This window comes from Salvelinus fontinalis, unplaced genomic scaffold, assembly GCF_029448725.1.
Source record: "Salvelinus fontinalis isolate EN_2023a unplaced genomic scaffold, ASM2944872v1 scaffold_0324, whole genome shotgun sequence".
Taxonomy (NCBI): domain Eukaryota; kingdom Metazoa; phylum Chordata; class Actinopteri; order Salmoniformes; family Salmonidae; genus Salvelinus; species Salvelinus fontinalis.
The window spans coordinates 110,287-126,547 of NW_026600533.1; the positions used below are offsets into that span (position 1 = coordinate 110,287).

The window sequence follows — 16,261 nt, forward strand, 5'->3', positions numbered from 1 at the left end:
TACACCCCTCTCAACCTACATGACGAACCACAGATCTTAGGAACAGTTCACAAAGAAAGACTTTTACTTAACTTCTCTAGGGTAGGGGGCAGTATTTTCCGGATGAAAAGCGTGCCCATAGTAAACTGCCTGCTACTCAGGCCCAGATGCTAGGATATGCATATTATTAGTAGATGTATTAGTAGATTTTGATAGACAACACTCTAAAGTTTCTAAAACTGTTTGAATGACGTCTGTGAGTATAACATAACTCATTTGGCAGGCATAAACCTGAGACAAAATCCAACCAGGAAGTGGGAAATCTGAGGTTTGTAGTTTTTCAACTCTTTGCTTATCCAAGATACAGTGGAAATGGGGTCATATTGCACTTCCTAAGGCTTCCACTAGATGTCAACAGTCTTTAGAACCTTGTTTGAGCCTTCTACTGTGAAGTTGGGGTGAATGAGAGGTGATTGAGTCAGAGGTCTGCCAGAGAGCATCGAGCTGACCATGCACATTCACGTGATAGTTAGCTTGCTTTCCATTGCATTTCTGAAGACAAGGGAATTCTCCGGTTGGAACATTGTTGAAGATTTATGTTAAAAACATCCTGTGGCTGGATTTATAACAGGTGTATCTTTAAAATGGTGTAAAATACATGTATGTTTGAGGAATTTTAATTATGAGATTTCTGTTGTTTTGAATTTGGCGCCCTGCAGTTTCACTGGCTGTTGATGAGGTGAGACGTTACCGTCTCACATACCCTAGAGAGGTTAAGAGAGAGGAGTATCCCATAGCCAGATAGCATTCACTATAAACTATCATTCAGTTTGGTCCCTAAGACGAGGTTCTAATCTCATTCTTGGTACTTCATAGCACAGAACCATTACCTCATCCAATGGCATAACTCAATTGTCAACTCTAGATACTCCCATCTCAAGTAAACCCCCTCTTGACCCCACTCCTGGACAAGCTCACTGAGGGGAGTGACTTGCGCACAGACATTGTGAAGACAAGTAATTGGTTCCCCCTTAATCACCCCATCCCTTCACATGGTTTAACAGATACATTCACATATGAAGACAATGTTCCATCCTGTCCTCTTCTCTTTCTGATATTCTGCATAGCAACAGAGACATGTAAAAGACAAGCCTGACCTCTCCCCTCTCTGGGCCCCCAGGTGACTGAGCCCCAGCTGAGGGAAGAAATGCAACTGCCAACACCAGAGTCTATTAGAAATACATTCTAATAACAAGTATATCACATAAGATTATTATGCAGATATGACATCTTAATTACTTATGTTACCCAACTAATTCTGATTCATCCTCCACAAATTACCTTTGTAATTGTGATTTAAAAGGTGTGGACATTTATTTGTTAATTGTTTACATCAAATTCTCCTTGAATGTTGGCTTGTATGACCTATGCAGTGGTTCCCAAACTTTTTATTGTCCCGTACCCCTTCAAACATTCAACCTCCATCTGTGTACCCCCTCTAGCACCAGGGTCAGCTGTGTACCCCCTCTAGCACCAGGGTCAGCTGTGTACCCCCTCTAGCACCAGGGTCAGCTGTGTACCCCCTCTAGCACCAGGATCAGCTGTGTACCCCCTCTAGCACCAGGGTCAGCGCACTCTCAACGGTTGTTATTTGCCATCATTGTAAGCCTGCCACACACACACTATACGATACATTTATTAAATATAAGAATGAGTGTGAGTTTTTGTCACAACCCGGCTATTATGGCGGTTTAGGAGCAGTGGCTTCTTCCTTGCTGAGCGATATAGGTATAGGACTCGTTTAACTGTGGATATAGATACTTTTGTACCTGTCTCCTCCAGCATCTTCACAAGGTCCTTTGCTGTTGTTCTGGGATTGATTTGCACTTTTCGCACCAAAGTACGTTCATCTCTAGGAGACAGAACGCGTCTCCTTCCTGAGCGGTATGATGGCTGCAGCGTGTTCCCATGGTGTTTATACTTGCGTACTATTGTTTGTACAGATGAACGTGGTACCTTCAGGCGTTTGGAAATTGCTCCCAAGGATGAACTAGACTTGTGGAGGCCCACATTTTTTTTCTGGGGTCTTGGCTGATTTCTTTTGATTTTCCCATGATGTCAAGCAAAGAGGCACTGAGTTTGAAGGTAGGCCTTGAAATACATCCACAGGTACACCTCCAATTGACTCATTGATGTCAATTAGCCTATCAGAAGCTTCTAAAGCCATGACATAATTTTCTGGAATTCTCCAAGCTGTTTAAAGGCACAGTCAACTTAGTATATGTAAACTTCTGACCCACTGGAATTGTGATACAGTGAATTATAAGTGAAATAATCTGTCTGTAAACAATTGTTGGATAACTGACTTGTGTCATGCCCAAAGTAGATGTCCTAACAGACTTGCCAAAACTATAGTTTGTGAACAAGACATTTGTGAGGTGGTTGAAAAACAAGTTTTAATAACAACAACCTAAGTGTATGTAAACTTCTGACTTCAACTGTATACCAGGAGCTGTGCCAGACCAGCCACGTCTGTTGACTCATCCAGCTGTCACGCATATCATTCACTGGCTTGTATGCAAAGCAGCCATTGTTTCAGAACATCTCCTGACATGTCACTGATGCATCGTGTTGTTTGATGAAGGCATTGTCTGTGTATTATTTTTTGACTTTTCCCCCAGCATTGTCCCAGCCATATCCACGGCAGCAGGAAGAATGAAGTCCTCCACAATAGCATGGGGCTTGCCTGTCCTAGCCACTCGGTAGCTCGCCATATAAGACGCTTCTAGCCCCTTCTTATGAATGATATCTGTTGCATTCATAAATGTCTTGCTACTTGAAAGTTGTTCGTAATTCTCACTCAAAATACTCCTGTGGCTTATTTTAAAAGTGGCATGTTTTGTTTCTAAATGTTTTGTCAGGTTGTGAGATGGTACTTTTGCACATATAATACACTGTGGCTGAGGAAAGGTTGCTAGATCGAATCCCTGAGCTGACAAGGTAAAACTCTGTCGTTCTGCCCCTGAACAAGGCAGTTAACCCACTGTTCCCCGGTAGGCCGTCATTGAAAATAAGAATTTGTTCTGAACTGACGTGCCCAGTTAAATAAATAAAATAATATTAATTGGACATTGTGTTGTTATTTTGCTGAACACTAGATGGTTTCATTTTATTTTTGGCAGTGAAACCAGGCTACTCAGGCGAGGAAAAAAACTCACCCAAATGTATATCCCTGTTCCTGCTGTAGGCTATACAATTCATTACATTTACATTTAAGTCATTTAGCAGACGCTCTTATCCAGAGCGACTTACAAATTGGTGCATTCACCTTATGACATCCAGTGGAACAGCCACTTTACAACAGTGCATCTAAATCTTTTAAGGGGGGGGGGGGGGTCAGAAGGATTACTTTATCCTATCCTAGGTATTCCTTAAAGAGGTGGGGTTTCAGGTGTCTCCGGAAGGTGGTGATTGACTCCGCTGTCCTGGCGTCGTGAGGGAGTTTGTTCCACCATTGGGGGGCCAGAGCAGCGAACAGTTTTGACTGGGCTGAGCGGGAACTGTACTTCCTCAGTGGTAGGGAGGCGAGCAGGCCAGAGGTGGATGAACGCAGTGCCCTTGTTTGGGTGTAGGGCCTGATCAGAGCCTGGAGGTACTGAGGTGCCGTTCCCCTCACAGCTCCGTAGGCAAGCACCATGGTCTTGTAGCGGATGCGAGCTTCAACTGGAAGCCAGTGGAGAGAGCGGAGGAGCGGGGTGACGTGAGAGAACTTGGGATGGTTGAACACCAGACGGGCTGTGGCGTTCTGGATGAGTTGTAGGGGTTTAATGGCACAGGCAGGGAGCCCAGCCAACAGCGAGTTGAAGTAATCCAGACGGGAGATGACAAGTGCCTGGATTAGGACCTGCGCCGCTTCCTGTGTGAGGCAGGATCGTACTCTGCGGATGTTGTAGAGCATGAACCTACAGGAACGGGCCACCGCCTTGATGTTAGTTGAGAACGACAGGGTGTTGTCCAGGATCACGCCAAGGTTCTTAGCGCTCTGGGAGGAGGACACAATGGAGTTGTCAACCGTGATGGCGAGATCATGGAACGGGCAGTCCTTCCCCGGGAGGAAGAGCAGCTCCGTCTTGCCGAGGTTCAGCTTGAGGTGGTGATCCGTCATCCACACTGATATGTCTGCCAGACATGCAGAGATGCGATTCGCCACCTGGTCATCAGAAGGGGGAAAGGAGAAGATTAATTGTGTGTCGTCTGCATAGCAATGATAGGAGAGACCATGTGAGGTTATGACAGAGCCAATTGACTTGGTGTATAGCGAGAATAGGAGAGGGCCTAGAACAGAGCCCTGGGGGACACCAGTGGTGAGAGCGCGTGGTGAGGAGACAGATTCTCGCCACGCCACCTGGTAGGAGCGACCTGTCAGGTAGGACGCAATCCAAGCGTGGGCCGCGCCGGAGATGCCCAACTCGGAGAGGGTGGAGAGGAGGATCTGATGGTTCACAGTGTCGAAGGCAGCCGATAGGTCTAGAAGGATGAGAGCAGAGGAGAGAGAGTTAGCTTTAGCAGTGCGGAGCGCCTCCGTGATACAGAGAAGAGCAGTCTCAGTTGAATGACTAGTCTTGAAATTCCTGCTGTAGGCTATCCAGTTCCTGCTGTAGGCTATCCAATTCCTGCTGTAGGCTATCCAAATCCTGCTGTAGGCTGTTCAATTCCTGCTGTAGGCTATCCAAATCCTGCTGTAGGCTATCCAGTTCCTGCTGTAGTGTATCCAATTCCTGCTGTATGCTATTCAATTCCTGCTGTAGGCTATTCAATTCCTGCTCTAGGCTATCAAATTCCTGCTGTAGGCTATCAAATTCCTGCTGTAGGCTATCAAATTCCTGCTGTAGGCTATCCAATTCCTGCTGTAGGCTATTCAATTCCTGCTGTAGGCTATCAAATTCCTGCTGTAGGCTATCCAATTCCTGCTGTAGGCTATTCAATTCCTGCTGTAGGCTATTCAATTCCTGCTGTAGGCTATCCAATTCCTGCTGTAGGCTATCCAATTCCTGCTGTAGGCTATCCAATTCCTGCTGTAGGCTATTCAATTCCTGCTGTAGGCTATTCAATTCCTGCTGTAGGCTATTCAATTCCTGCTGTAGGCTATCAAATCCTGCTGTAGGCTATCCAAATCCTGCTGTAGCCTATTCAATTCCTGCTGTAGGCTATCAAATCCTCCTGTAGGCTATTCAATTCCTGCTGTAGGCTATTCAATTCATGCTGTAGGCTATCCAATTCCTGCTGTAGGCTATACAAATCCTGCTGTAGGTTATCCAATTCCTGCTGTAGGCTATCCAATTCCTGCTGTAGGCTATTCAATTCCTGCTGTAGGCTATCCAATTCCTGCTGTAGGCTATCCAATTCCTGCTGTAGGCTATTCAATTCCTGCTGTAGACTATTCAATTCCTGCTGTAGGCTATTCAATTCCTGCTGTAGGCTATCCAATTCCTGCTGTAGGCTATTCAATTCCTGCTGTAGGCTATTCAATTCCTGCTGTAGGCTATTCAATTCCTGCTGTAGGCTATTCAATTCCTGCTGTAGGCTATCCAATTCCTGCTGTAGGCTATTCAATTCCTGCTGTAGGCTATCCAATTCCTGCTGTAGGCTATTCAATTCCTGCTGTAGGCTATCCAATTCCTGCTGTAGGCTATTCAATTCCTGCTGTAGTGTATCCAATTCCTGCTGTAGGCTATTCAATTTCTGCTGTAGACTATTCAATTCCTGCTGTAGGCTATTCAATTCCTGCTGTAGGTAATCCAATTCCTGCTGTAGGCTATTCAATTCCTGCTGTAGACTATTCAATTCCTGCTGTAGGCTATCCAATTCCTGCTGTAGTCTATCCAAATCCTGCTGTAGGCTATCCAATTCCTGCTGTAGGCTATTCAATTCCTGCTGTAGGCTATCCAATTCCTGCTGTAGGCTATTCAATTCCTGCTGTAGGTAATCCAATTCCTGCTGTAGGCTATTCAATTCCTGCTGTAGGCTATTCAATTCCTGCTGTAGGCTATCCAATTCCTGCTGTAGTCTATCCAATTCCTGCTGTAGTCTATCCAATTCCTGCTGTAGGCTATTCAATTCCTGCTGTAGGCTATCCAATTCCTGCTGTAGGCTATTCAATTCATGTTGCTGCAGCATTCAAATGTAGGCTAACCAACTCTTACTTGAAGGCGATCCAATTGCTGCTAATATACTGGTCCAACAGTATGTTTCAGGTGATTATAGGTAAACCAATCCCTACTATAGGAGACACCACTGTGCTCCCATTGATTAATGTTAACCGGTTAGATTCATTGTTATCAGGAATAAATAGTTCTGCCAAACTGAACACCAATATTTTGTGGCTGAGGAGGACAAGAGGTCCTTCACCATTAAGGCTCGGCTGGACAACAGACAGTCCTTCACAGAGATGTTTTAATAAGGTCTCTTACCTTCTTTAAGATGTGGCCAGAGGGATGTCTGAGTCCATCTGGGTCACGGCACCAAATGTTGTAGAAGATTAGATCCAAAGATGAAGGCAGAGACTTTTTAATTGAATAGAAAGATCTTTAATCAAGCAGCTGCAGAAGAGATTATTGTGATTTCACAGGGAAGAACCCCCTGAGTAAATGGTTCCATGTCCCTTATATAGTGGGAGGTGATAATACCATCAGATTGTTACAGTTATTTATACCAGCAACAGTTCCAGAACACAATGGCCTTGTGTTTAAGGTCCAGACACACCAGGACTCTATGAAAGACATCACAGTCCAACACAGAACATGTCCCTTGAGAAGTTACAACAGTTCAACACTAATTCTGCCACCACACTAGTTTTCACTCACATGTGAGGGGCTGATGCTCATTGGCTAAGACTCAATTTGCTAGGGGGGGTGAAATGTAGGGAAACAGTAATTCTGCTCATAGATTCTATATGTTTGAACAACACATTGATACATCAAGCACAAAGTGGGAGGTTTAAAATATACTTTCTTAGTCGCCAAAGTAACAGAGCTTGTCTTTAATGTTTATAACCCTTAAACTTGTTTAATTATAACCATTATAACCCTTATTATAACCATTATAACCCTTATTATAACCATTTTAACCATGGCTTATAACACTTATTACTTACCCCTTATAACCATTATAACTTAACCCTTATAACCATTAAACCCTTAAAACCCTTGTAACTTAGGGAATGTGTACTCAATAGTTGTGGGAATTACCACTGGACAAAACTCATCATTTTTCATCACAGTCACAATCACATCCATCCTCCTCATCACATTCCTTTAACTCATCCCTTGTTCTTCTCGCCATCTTCATGCTCCTCTCTCTGCTCCCTTTCCCGCTCCTCTTTTGCCCCGCCCCACCCTCTAATACTCTCTCTCTGTTCCTCCCTGTCTCATCCTGTTCTACACTTTGAATAGCTTTTCTTGGGCAATAATATGGGAATACCTTGAAGTCCTTGTAGAAACTCGTCAATTCTTTTTCGAGAACTCCCAAGGTATTTGAATTCACTGTTTCCCCCTTTACGTTCTTCCCCCAGTATGCTCCGGCCACCCACTGTCCCAGGTTGTTTTTACAGCAGTAGGCTGTCCACAGAAGATCCGGGATGTTCACTCGTTTGTTCAGTTTGTTGTTGCTGGGCACTGCTCCAGTCACCACATAGGCTTTAATCTGGTCTTCAGCTTCCTTACAGTTCTTCACAAGATATTCTCTGACTTTGCACTCAATTTTACTCCATCTGCCTCGGTTGAAGCCTCTTTCCTGTGGAACGGCGTTTGTCAGGGTGAAAGTGGACCTCATGGTATCATCATCAGCATACGAACATGGGAATAGGTGACCTCTGTCCAGATGCATGCCCTTTATCTTTACCTTGTAGTCTGCGTTCGTAGCCTGGTGCTCGACTCTTAGACGTCTACCTGCCACCATCATGTCACGTGTGTAATGTTTATCTTCAAGCTGCAGAAACATCAGTCCGACATTAAAACTATTAGAAAAATTCATACATTTAAAAAAAAATCACTATTTCACAATCCAGACTTAAGCTGAAAGTGGTTGCAACAAAGATACATATATACATGACATATACCAGTAATCAAATACACATGTTGAATAGAGATTAGAACTACCTGAGGCTCCATCATCCAGGACTGACTAGGTAACATAACTGTCTGTGATATATACCAGTAAACAAATACACATGTTATGTTATATGACAAACATTAGTCCTACCTGGGGCTCGATCATCCAACGTTGATTTGGTCTGCGGTCTGTAGGAGGACCAGTGAAGGTGTAGGCTGAGAACACAGGGATCCTGTTGGTCGTGTCGTAGAGAGTTGCAAACCTGTAGATGTTTTTAACTTCCGTTTTCTTCTTGTATTTAAACAACTGGCAGATCGGCTTGTAGCGGTTCTGGTCCTGGACTTTCCCATCAACCAAAATACCTGGGAGATTTGGAGTTGTCCCCTTCAGGAAGAAACTCTTGCACTGTGGAACATCACTGAACTTCTTCACTACATGAGAGAGAGCAGGAGGAAGGAGAGAGAGAAGGAGGAGAGTAGAGAGATGATTCAATATCCCCATCATCACCTGAAGACTGTACACCACAGAGACCAGCTGGTAGACTGGAGAATGCTGATCTGAGTCAGGACAGACTGCTTTAAATAGTTATTTCAGAGACCAGTTGGTAGACTGGAGACTGTTGAGCTGAGTCAGGACAGACTGCTTTAAATAGTTATTTCAGAGACCAGTTGGTAGACTGGAGACTGCTGAGCTGAGTCAGGACAGACTGCTTTAAATAGGTTTTCAGAGACTCCTCCTTCAGATGTCAAGACAGAAAGGGTTGATTTGCATAAACTCCTCTGTTTCCATGGACACTGCTGTCACAAATAACATGTGTCTCACCTACTGTAGTTTCTAACACGTATGGACCCAGAACTTAATCACACAAGTCTATAGTTCTGGGAACACTTTGGTTCTGGTAGAAAAAAGTTTTAGGATAAAAACATGACTTTACTCAGCATAGAGTCTGTCAGAAGTTACACATCACCCTATTACAACAGTGGGACTGTTCTGGAATTACGGTTGCTGAGTTCACATTCATTAATATCTCACAAGGCTTAGCGCCTCTGAATCAGCAACTCAAAGAAGTAAACTTGCATTTCCCTTGACCAGCAAGTCAACATATTTAGTATGAGGTCTTAAAGGCCTCACATACATTACAGATATGATTACAACTGAATGAAACGGAGGAAGATGTGTCCAACTGAATGAAACGGAGGAAGATGTGTCCAACTGAATGAAACGGAGGAAGATGTGTCCAACTGAATAAAACGGAGGAAGCTATCAAATGTCAATCACATTTCCACCTCTGATTTGGCCTCTAACACATTTAATGGAAACCAGAAGATGGCAATAATGGATGTTTCATTTATTGGTGTTTATGTTGGTGTAGGTTTGGTTTCTGAGCTGTAATTATTAGGAATCATTAGGTATAATGGAGGCATGAGGGGAGCCATAATGAAGCTTGGGAGGGGCTGAATGCAGGGAAACATGGTCACATGAGGCAGTACTGATAAGGGGAGGAACCGTTTAAGGCTCATATCACTCAGATCCCTGCCTAGAAATAATGATGTAATGTTTAGTGATGAGGAGGAGACTCCACCCAGAATGGGGTATACAGTCGTGGCCAAAGGTTTTGAGAATGACACAAATATTAATTGTCACAAAGTCTGCTGCCTCAGCTTGTATGATGGCAATTTGCATATACTCCAGAATGTTATGAAGAGTGATCAGATGAATTGCAATTATTTGCAAAGTCCCTCTTTGCCATTCAAACGAACTGATTCCTCCAAAAACATTTACACTGCATTTCAGCCCTGTCACAAAAGGACCAGCTGACATCATGTCAGTGATTCTCTCATTAACATAGGTGTGAGTGTTGACGAGGACAAGGCTGGAGATCACTCTGTCATGCTGATTGAGTTCGAATAACAGACGAAGATTCAAAAGGAGGGTGGTGCTTGGAATCATTGTTCTTCCTCTGTCAACCATGGTTACCTGCAAGGAAACACGTGCCGTCATCATTGCTTTGCACAAAAAGGGCTTCACAGGCAAGGATATTGTCACGCCCTGACCATAGTTTGCTTTGTATGTTTCTATGTTTTGTTTGGTCATGGTGTGATCTGAGTGGGCATTCTATGTTGTATGTCTAGTTTGTCTGTTTCTGTGTTTGGCCTGATATGGTTCTCAATCAGAGGCAGGTGTTAGTCGTTGTCTCTGATTGGGAACCATATTTAGGTAGCCTGTTTTGTATTGTGGGTTGTGGGTGATTGTTCCTGTTTCTGTGTCTTTGTGTATGTCACCATACGGGACTGTTGCGTTTTCGTTCGTTTGTCCGTTTATTGTTTTGTATGGTTATTCAGTGTTATTCGTTAATAAAAGTAACGATGTATTCATATCACGCTGCGCATTGGTCCTCCGATCCTTCTTACTACTCATCCTCAGATGAGGAGGACGACGAACGTGACAGATATTGCTGCCAGTAAGATTGCACCTAAATCAACCATTTATCGGATCATCAAGAACTTCAAGGAGAGCGGTTCAATTTTTGTGAAATAGGCTTCAGGGCGCCCAAGAAAGTCCAGCAAGCGCCAGGACCATCTTCTAAAGTTGATTCAGCTGCGGGATCGGGGCACCACCAGTACAGAGCTTGCTCAGGAATGGCAGCAGGCAGGTGTGAGTGCATCTGCACGCGCAGTGAAGTGAAGACTTTTGGAGGATGGCCTGGTGTCAAGAAGGGCAGCAAAGAAGCCACTTCTCTCCTGGAAAAACATCGGGGACAGACTGATATTCTGCAAAAGGAACAGGGATTGGACTGCTGAGGACTGGGGTAAAGTAATTTTCTCTGATGAATCCCCTTTCCGATTGTTTGGGGAATCCGGACAAAAGCTTGTCTGGAGAAGACAAGGTGAGCGCTACCATCAGTCCTGTGTCATGCCAACAGTAAAGCATCCTGAGACCATTCATGTGTGGGGTTGCTTCTCAGCCAAGGGAGAGGACTCACTCACAATTTTGCCTAAGAACACAGCCATGAATAAAGAATGGTACCAACACATCCTCCGATAGCAACTTCTCCCAACCATCCAGGAACAGTTTGGTGATGAACAATGCCTTTTCCAGCATGATGGAGCACCTTGCCATAAGGCAAAAGTGATAACTGAGTGGCTCGGGGAACAAAACATCGATATTTTGGGTCCATGGCCAGGAAACTCACCAGACCTTAATCCCACTAAGAATTTGTGGTCAATCCTCAAGAGGCGGGTGGACAAACAAAAACCCACAAATTCTGACAAACTCCAAGCATTGATTATGCAATAATGGGATGCCATCAGTCAGGATGTGGCCCAGAAGTTAACTGACAGCATGCCAGGGCAGATTGCAGAGGTCTTGAAAAAAAGGGTCAAATATTGCAAATATTGACTCTTTGCATCAACTTCATGTAATTGTCAATAAAAGCCTGACACTTATGAAATGCTTGTAATTATTCTTCAGTATTCCATAGTAACATCTGACAAAAATATCTAAAGACACTGAAGCAGCAAACCTTGTGGAAATTAATATTTGTGTCATTCCCAAAACATTTGGCCAAGACTGTATACTACCACAGGAGAAACCATGTCTGTGTCTCATGCAGCTGGTTTGACACTCTGGGAAGAATAAACTTGGTTTGGTTCAAGTTCTCACTCTAGTAATAGAACCTAACAACATATTCTGTGGTCTGACCACTGCTGAGTTTATTTCCAGTAACTGAAGTAGGTCACAGTAAGAGTTGACACAAGGCTGTGTATGTAGAGTTAGAAAATGTGGTTCCTAACAACACTGTGGTCAGAGCAGTACTGGACTGTTTAACACCTCAGACTCAGCAGCTGTAGATTCTTCAGTTGAGGCCTTTTCTCAGTAAGAGTAGAGGAGACTGGGGAACAAACTAACACTTTTAGACTTTAGTTTATTAGGAAAATATTATTTAAGTTAGATTAATAATATTTGTATACAAACAACATATCTCAGCTACCATTACACACTAAGTATGTTCCTAGGAAGTACCAGTCATTTACAATTCAACCAAGTGGTGGGAATTAAATGTTACAATTGACCCAGTCAGTGAATGTTCGACAGGTCAATAATTTAACAAAAAGAGAAGCAGCAAGTATATTTACTTTAGGGTCTCAAAACCCTTTTTCTTCTTCAATAAAACTAAAAGTCATCAATGGATTTAAACAAAACCTCTTGGTCATGTAGAGACACTAACCAACCATTATCACATTGAATAAGAGCTTTCTACCTGGTTTCTAATTGGACTTATTTATCTGTTACAACTGACCCTGTGTTACTTTGTTCCCCAGTCTACCCTACCTTCATGGATAATATTTAAAATGACTGCTTCACTTCTTGTCAATATGGGGGCGCTGTTTTCACTTAGTAAAAATTCGTTCCCAAATTAAACTGCCTCGTACTCAATTCTTGCTCGTAAAATATGCATATTATTATTACTATTGGATAGAAAACACTCTCTAGTTTCTAAAACCGTTTGAATTATATCTGTGAGTGAAACAGAACTCAAGTTGCAGCAAACTTCCTGTCAGGAAGTGAGAAATCTGAAATCGGGCACTCTGTTCCAGGGTCAGTTTATTAATTTGCATGTAATCTATGAGTCGACATGCACTGCATACGATTTCCCCTAGATGTCAGTAAGCAGTGAGAATTGGAATGGGGTTGCTAGGTAGATCTGAGGCTGTATAAAGGCTCTTGGAATTGGGGGTGCACTCTTTTCAACGTTCGTCATGACGCGAGACAGACCTCAGGATGGCATTCTGAAAAGCTCTCGTTATAGGCCTTAGATTTATCCGGCTCTGATTTTATTCGATATAGGTGTTAAAAACATCATAATGTAGTTATTTTAAACCGAGTTATATCAGTTTATATCAGTATATTCCGATTTTCGGAATTTTCTTTGTGCTGCGTTATGAAGAGTTGGACACGTCTGGGCCACATAGGAATTAGCAGCAAACATTAGCTAAGTTGAAGACGACAATCTACAACCGAGCAACGATGATTCTGGACAAAGGACAACTTGCACAAGATTCTGATGGAAGCTCATCAAATAGTAAGAACTATTTATGCTGTTAATTCGTATTTCTGTTGAAAAATGTTAAACTATAATTCCGCCATTAATTTCGGCACGGTCTCGCTGTAACGCACGCTGTATGTCGTAGTAACGTTCATTTTAAAAATCTAACACAGCGGTTGCATTAAGAACTAATGTATCTTTCATTTGCTGTCCAACCTGTATTTTTTTAGTCAAGTTTATGACTAGTTACTGATTAGATTAGGTGCCTCTCCCAAGATTTCTCCCGACATTTTGTTTGAAGTTTGGCTACTATTCACATTGTATAACCACGATTTGTGCCGCTAAATATGCACATTTTCGAACAAACTCTATATGTATTGTGTAATATGATGTTATAGGACTGTCATCTGAAGAAGTTTGAGAAGGTTAGTGAAAAAATGAATATCTTTTGCTGGTTTATTTGCTATCGCTAACGTTATGTTGAATGAATGGGGCTGTGTGGTAGGCTATTGTAGTAAGCTAATATAATGCTATATTGTGTTTTCGCTGTAAAACACTTAAAAAATCTGAAATATTGGCTGGATTCACAAGATATTTGTCTTTAATTTGCTGTACACCGTGTATTTTTCATAAATGTTTTATGATGAGTATTTAGGTATTTCATGTTGGTTTCTGTAGTTATTCTAGCTGCTTTGGTGAGAGTTGTGATGGTGGCTGCAATGTAAAACTATGATTTATACCTGAAATATGCACATTTTTCTAACAAAACATGCTATACAATAAATCTGTTATAGGACTGTCATCTGATGAAGTTGTTTCTTGGTTAGTGACTATTTATATCTTTATTTGGTCGAATTTGTGATAGCTACCTATGCAGGAAAAAAATGGTGGGAAAAAAAGTTGTGTCTTTTGCTATGGTGGTTAGCTAATAGAAATACATATTGTGTCTTCCCTGTAAAACATTTTAAAAATCAGAAATGATGGCTGGATTCACAAGATGTGTATCTTTCATTTGGTGTCTTGGACTTGTGATTTCATGAACATTTTATTATATGATATCCCTGTCGCTTTAGGCTAGGCTATGCTAGTCTGCTTTTTTGATGGGGGGATCCCGGATCCAGGTTTGTGACTCGTTAGAGGTTAAGTAAAACATTTTTAACTTCTTCAATCACCATAAAAATGTTAAACAGCTGAAGCAGGTCACACAATTTTACTTAATTACTATTTACTTCATGTAAAATGACCTTTGTAGTTGTGATTTAAAGGTGTGGACGTTTATTTGCTAATTGTTTACATGTAGTGTTGCCTTGAATGTTGGCTTGTATGATGTATGATATTCTATGAATCAGTTTCATATTTCATGAAACTACAGGAATACTTTGTTTCAGGGAAACATTATATTTGTTCAACATGCGTGTGGGGAGGAGTTCCCCTTTCTGTCCAATGAGGTCATTTCTGGACAATATTTCAGCAAGTAAAATGATGGTTCTACTTTAGAATGTGGAAATCACAGCCAATAGGGAGGTTTGATTGTTACACATGATAAATAGTTACACCTGTTCCACATACAGAGGAGTTTATCCAACCCTCCTTGTCCAGTCTTGACCACTAATTATACCAGACAGGACTCATCTTCATAGAGAGGAGTTTATCCAACCCTCCTTGTCCAGTCTTGACAACTGAATGAAACGGAGGAAGCAATCAAATTTCAATCAAGTTTCCACCTCTGATTTGGCCTCTAACACATTTAATGGAAACCAGAATATATCAATAATGGTTTAATTTATTGGTGTTTATGTTGGTGTATTCTGTGGTCTGACCACTGCTGAGTTTATTTCCAGTAACTAAAGTAGGTCACAGTAAGAGTTGACACAAGGCTGTGTATGTAGAGTTAGAAAATGTGGTTCCTAACAACACTGTGGTCAGAGCAGCACTGGACTGGTTAACACCTCAGACTCAGCAGCTGTCGATTCTTCAGTTGAGGCCTTTTCTCAGTAAGAGTAGAGGAGACTGGGGAACAAACTAACACTTTTAGACTTTAGTTTATTATGAAAATATTATTTAAGTTAGATTAATAATATTTTTTTACAAACATCATATCTCAGCTACCATTACACACTAAGTATGTTCCTAGGACGTACCAGTCATTTACAATTCAACCAAAGGTGGAGGGAATTAAATGTTACAATTGACCCCGTAGGTGAATGTTCCACAGGTCAATAATTTAACAAAAAGAGAAGCAGCAAGTATATTTACTTCAGGGACTCAAAACCCTTTTTCTTCCTCAATAAAACTAAAAGTTTTCAAGGGATTTAAACAAAACCTCTTGGTCATGTTGAGAAACTAAACAAGCAATAGCAGTGTTGCTATTGAACGTTGGCTTGTATGATATACTATGAATCAATTTCTTATTTCATGAAACTACAGGAATCCTTTGTTTCAGAGAAACATTATATTTGTTCAACATGCGTGTGGGTAGGAGTGCCCCTTTCTGTCCAATGAGGTCATTTCTGGACAATATTTCAGCCAGTAAAATGATGGTTCTACTTTAGAATGTGGAACACACAGCCAATAGGGAGGTTTGATTGTTACACATGATAAATAGTTACACCTGTTCCACATAGAAAGGAGTTTATCCAACCCTCCTTGTCCAGTCTTGACCACTAATTATACCAGACAGGACTCATCTTCATACAGAGGAGTTTATCCAACCCTCCTTGTCCAGTCTTGACCACTAATTATACCAGACAGGACTCATCTTCATACAGAGGAGTTTATCCAACCCTCCTTGTCCAGTCTTGACCACTAATTATACCAGACAGGACTCATCTTCATACAGAGGAGTTTATCCAACCCTCCTTGTCCAGTCTTGACCACTAATTATACCAGACAGGACTCATCTTCATACAGAGGAGTTTATCCAACCCTCCTTGTCCAGTCTTGACCACTAATTATACCAGACAGGACTCATCTTCATAGAGAGGAGTTTATCCAACCCTCCTTGTCCAGTCTTGACCACTAATTATACCAGACAGGACTCATCTTCATACAGAGGAGTTTATCCAACCCTCCTTGTCCAGTCTTGACCACTAATTATACCAGACAGGACACATCTTCATACAGAGG

The 16,261-nt window shown here is 42.0% G+C and overlaps 2 protein-coding genes across 4 annotated transcripts in view; both read right to left on the reverse strand.

The window, feature by feature from the left end:
• Positions 1 to 4,595: 4,595 nt before the first annotated feature.
• Positions 4,596 to 6,863, reverse strand: LOC129845594 (interaptin-like). Its single transcript, XM_055913453.1, has 3 exons — positions 6,843 to 6,863; positions 5,817 to 5,955; positions 4,596 to 5,134 (listed from the first exon to the last, which is right to left on the reverse strand). The coding sequence occupies exons 1-3, from the start codon at positions 6,861 to 6,863 to the stop codon at positions 4,596 to 4,598; spliced, it is 699 nt and encodes a 232-aa protein (XP_055769428.1).
• Positions 6,864 to 7,003: 140 nt separating this feature from the next.
• LOC129845588 (endonuclease domain-containing 1 protein-like) overlaps positions 7,004 to 16,261 on the reverse strand; it is a 51,482-nt gene continuing 42,224 nt past the window's right edge. For 2 of the 3 annotated variants that reach the window (XM_055913438.1, XM_055913439.1), the window contains exons 3-4: positions 8,239 to 8,519; positions 7,004 to 7,965 (exon numbers count right to left, since the gene is read on the reverse strand). In XM_055913438.1, the coding sequence (XP_055769413.1) occupies positions 7,243 to 7,965; positions 8,239 to 8,519 (1,004 nt within the window). In that variant the 3' untranslated portion in view covers positions 7,004 to 7,242. Of the gene's footprint in view, positions 7,966 to 8,238; positions 8,618 to 16,261 lie in introns of those variants that run through there. The other variant, XM_055913437.1, reaches the window with a different exon arrangement.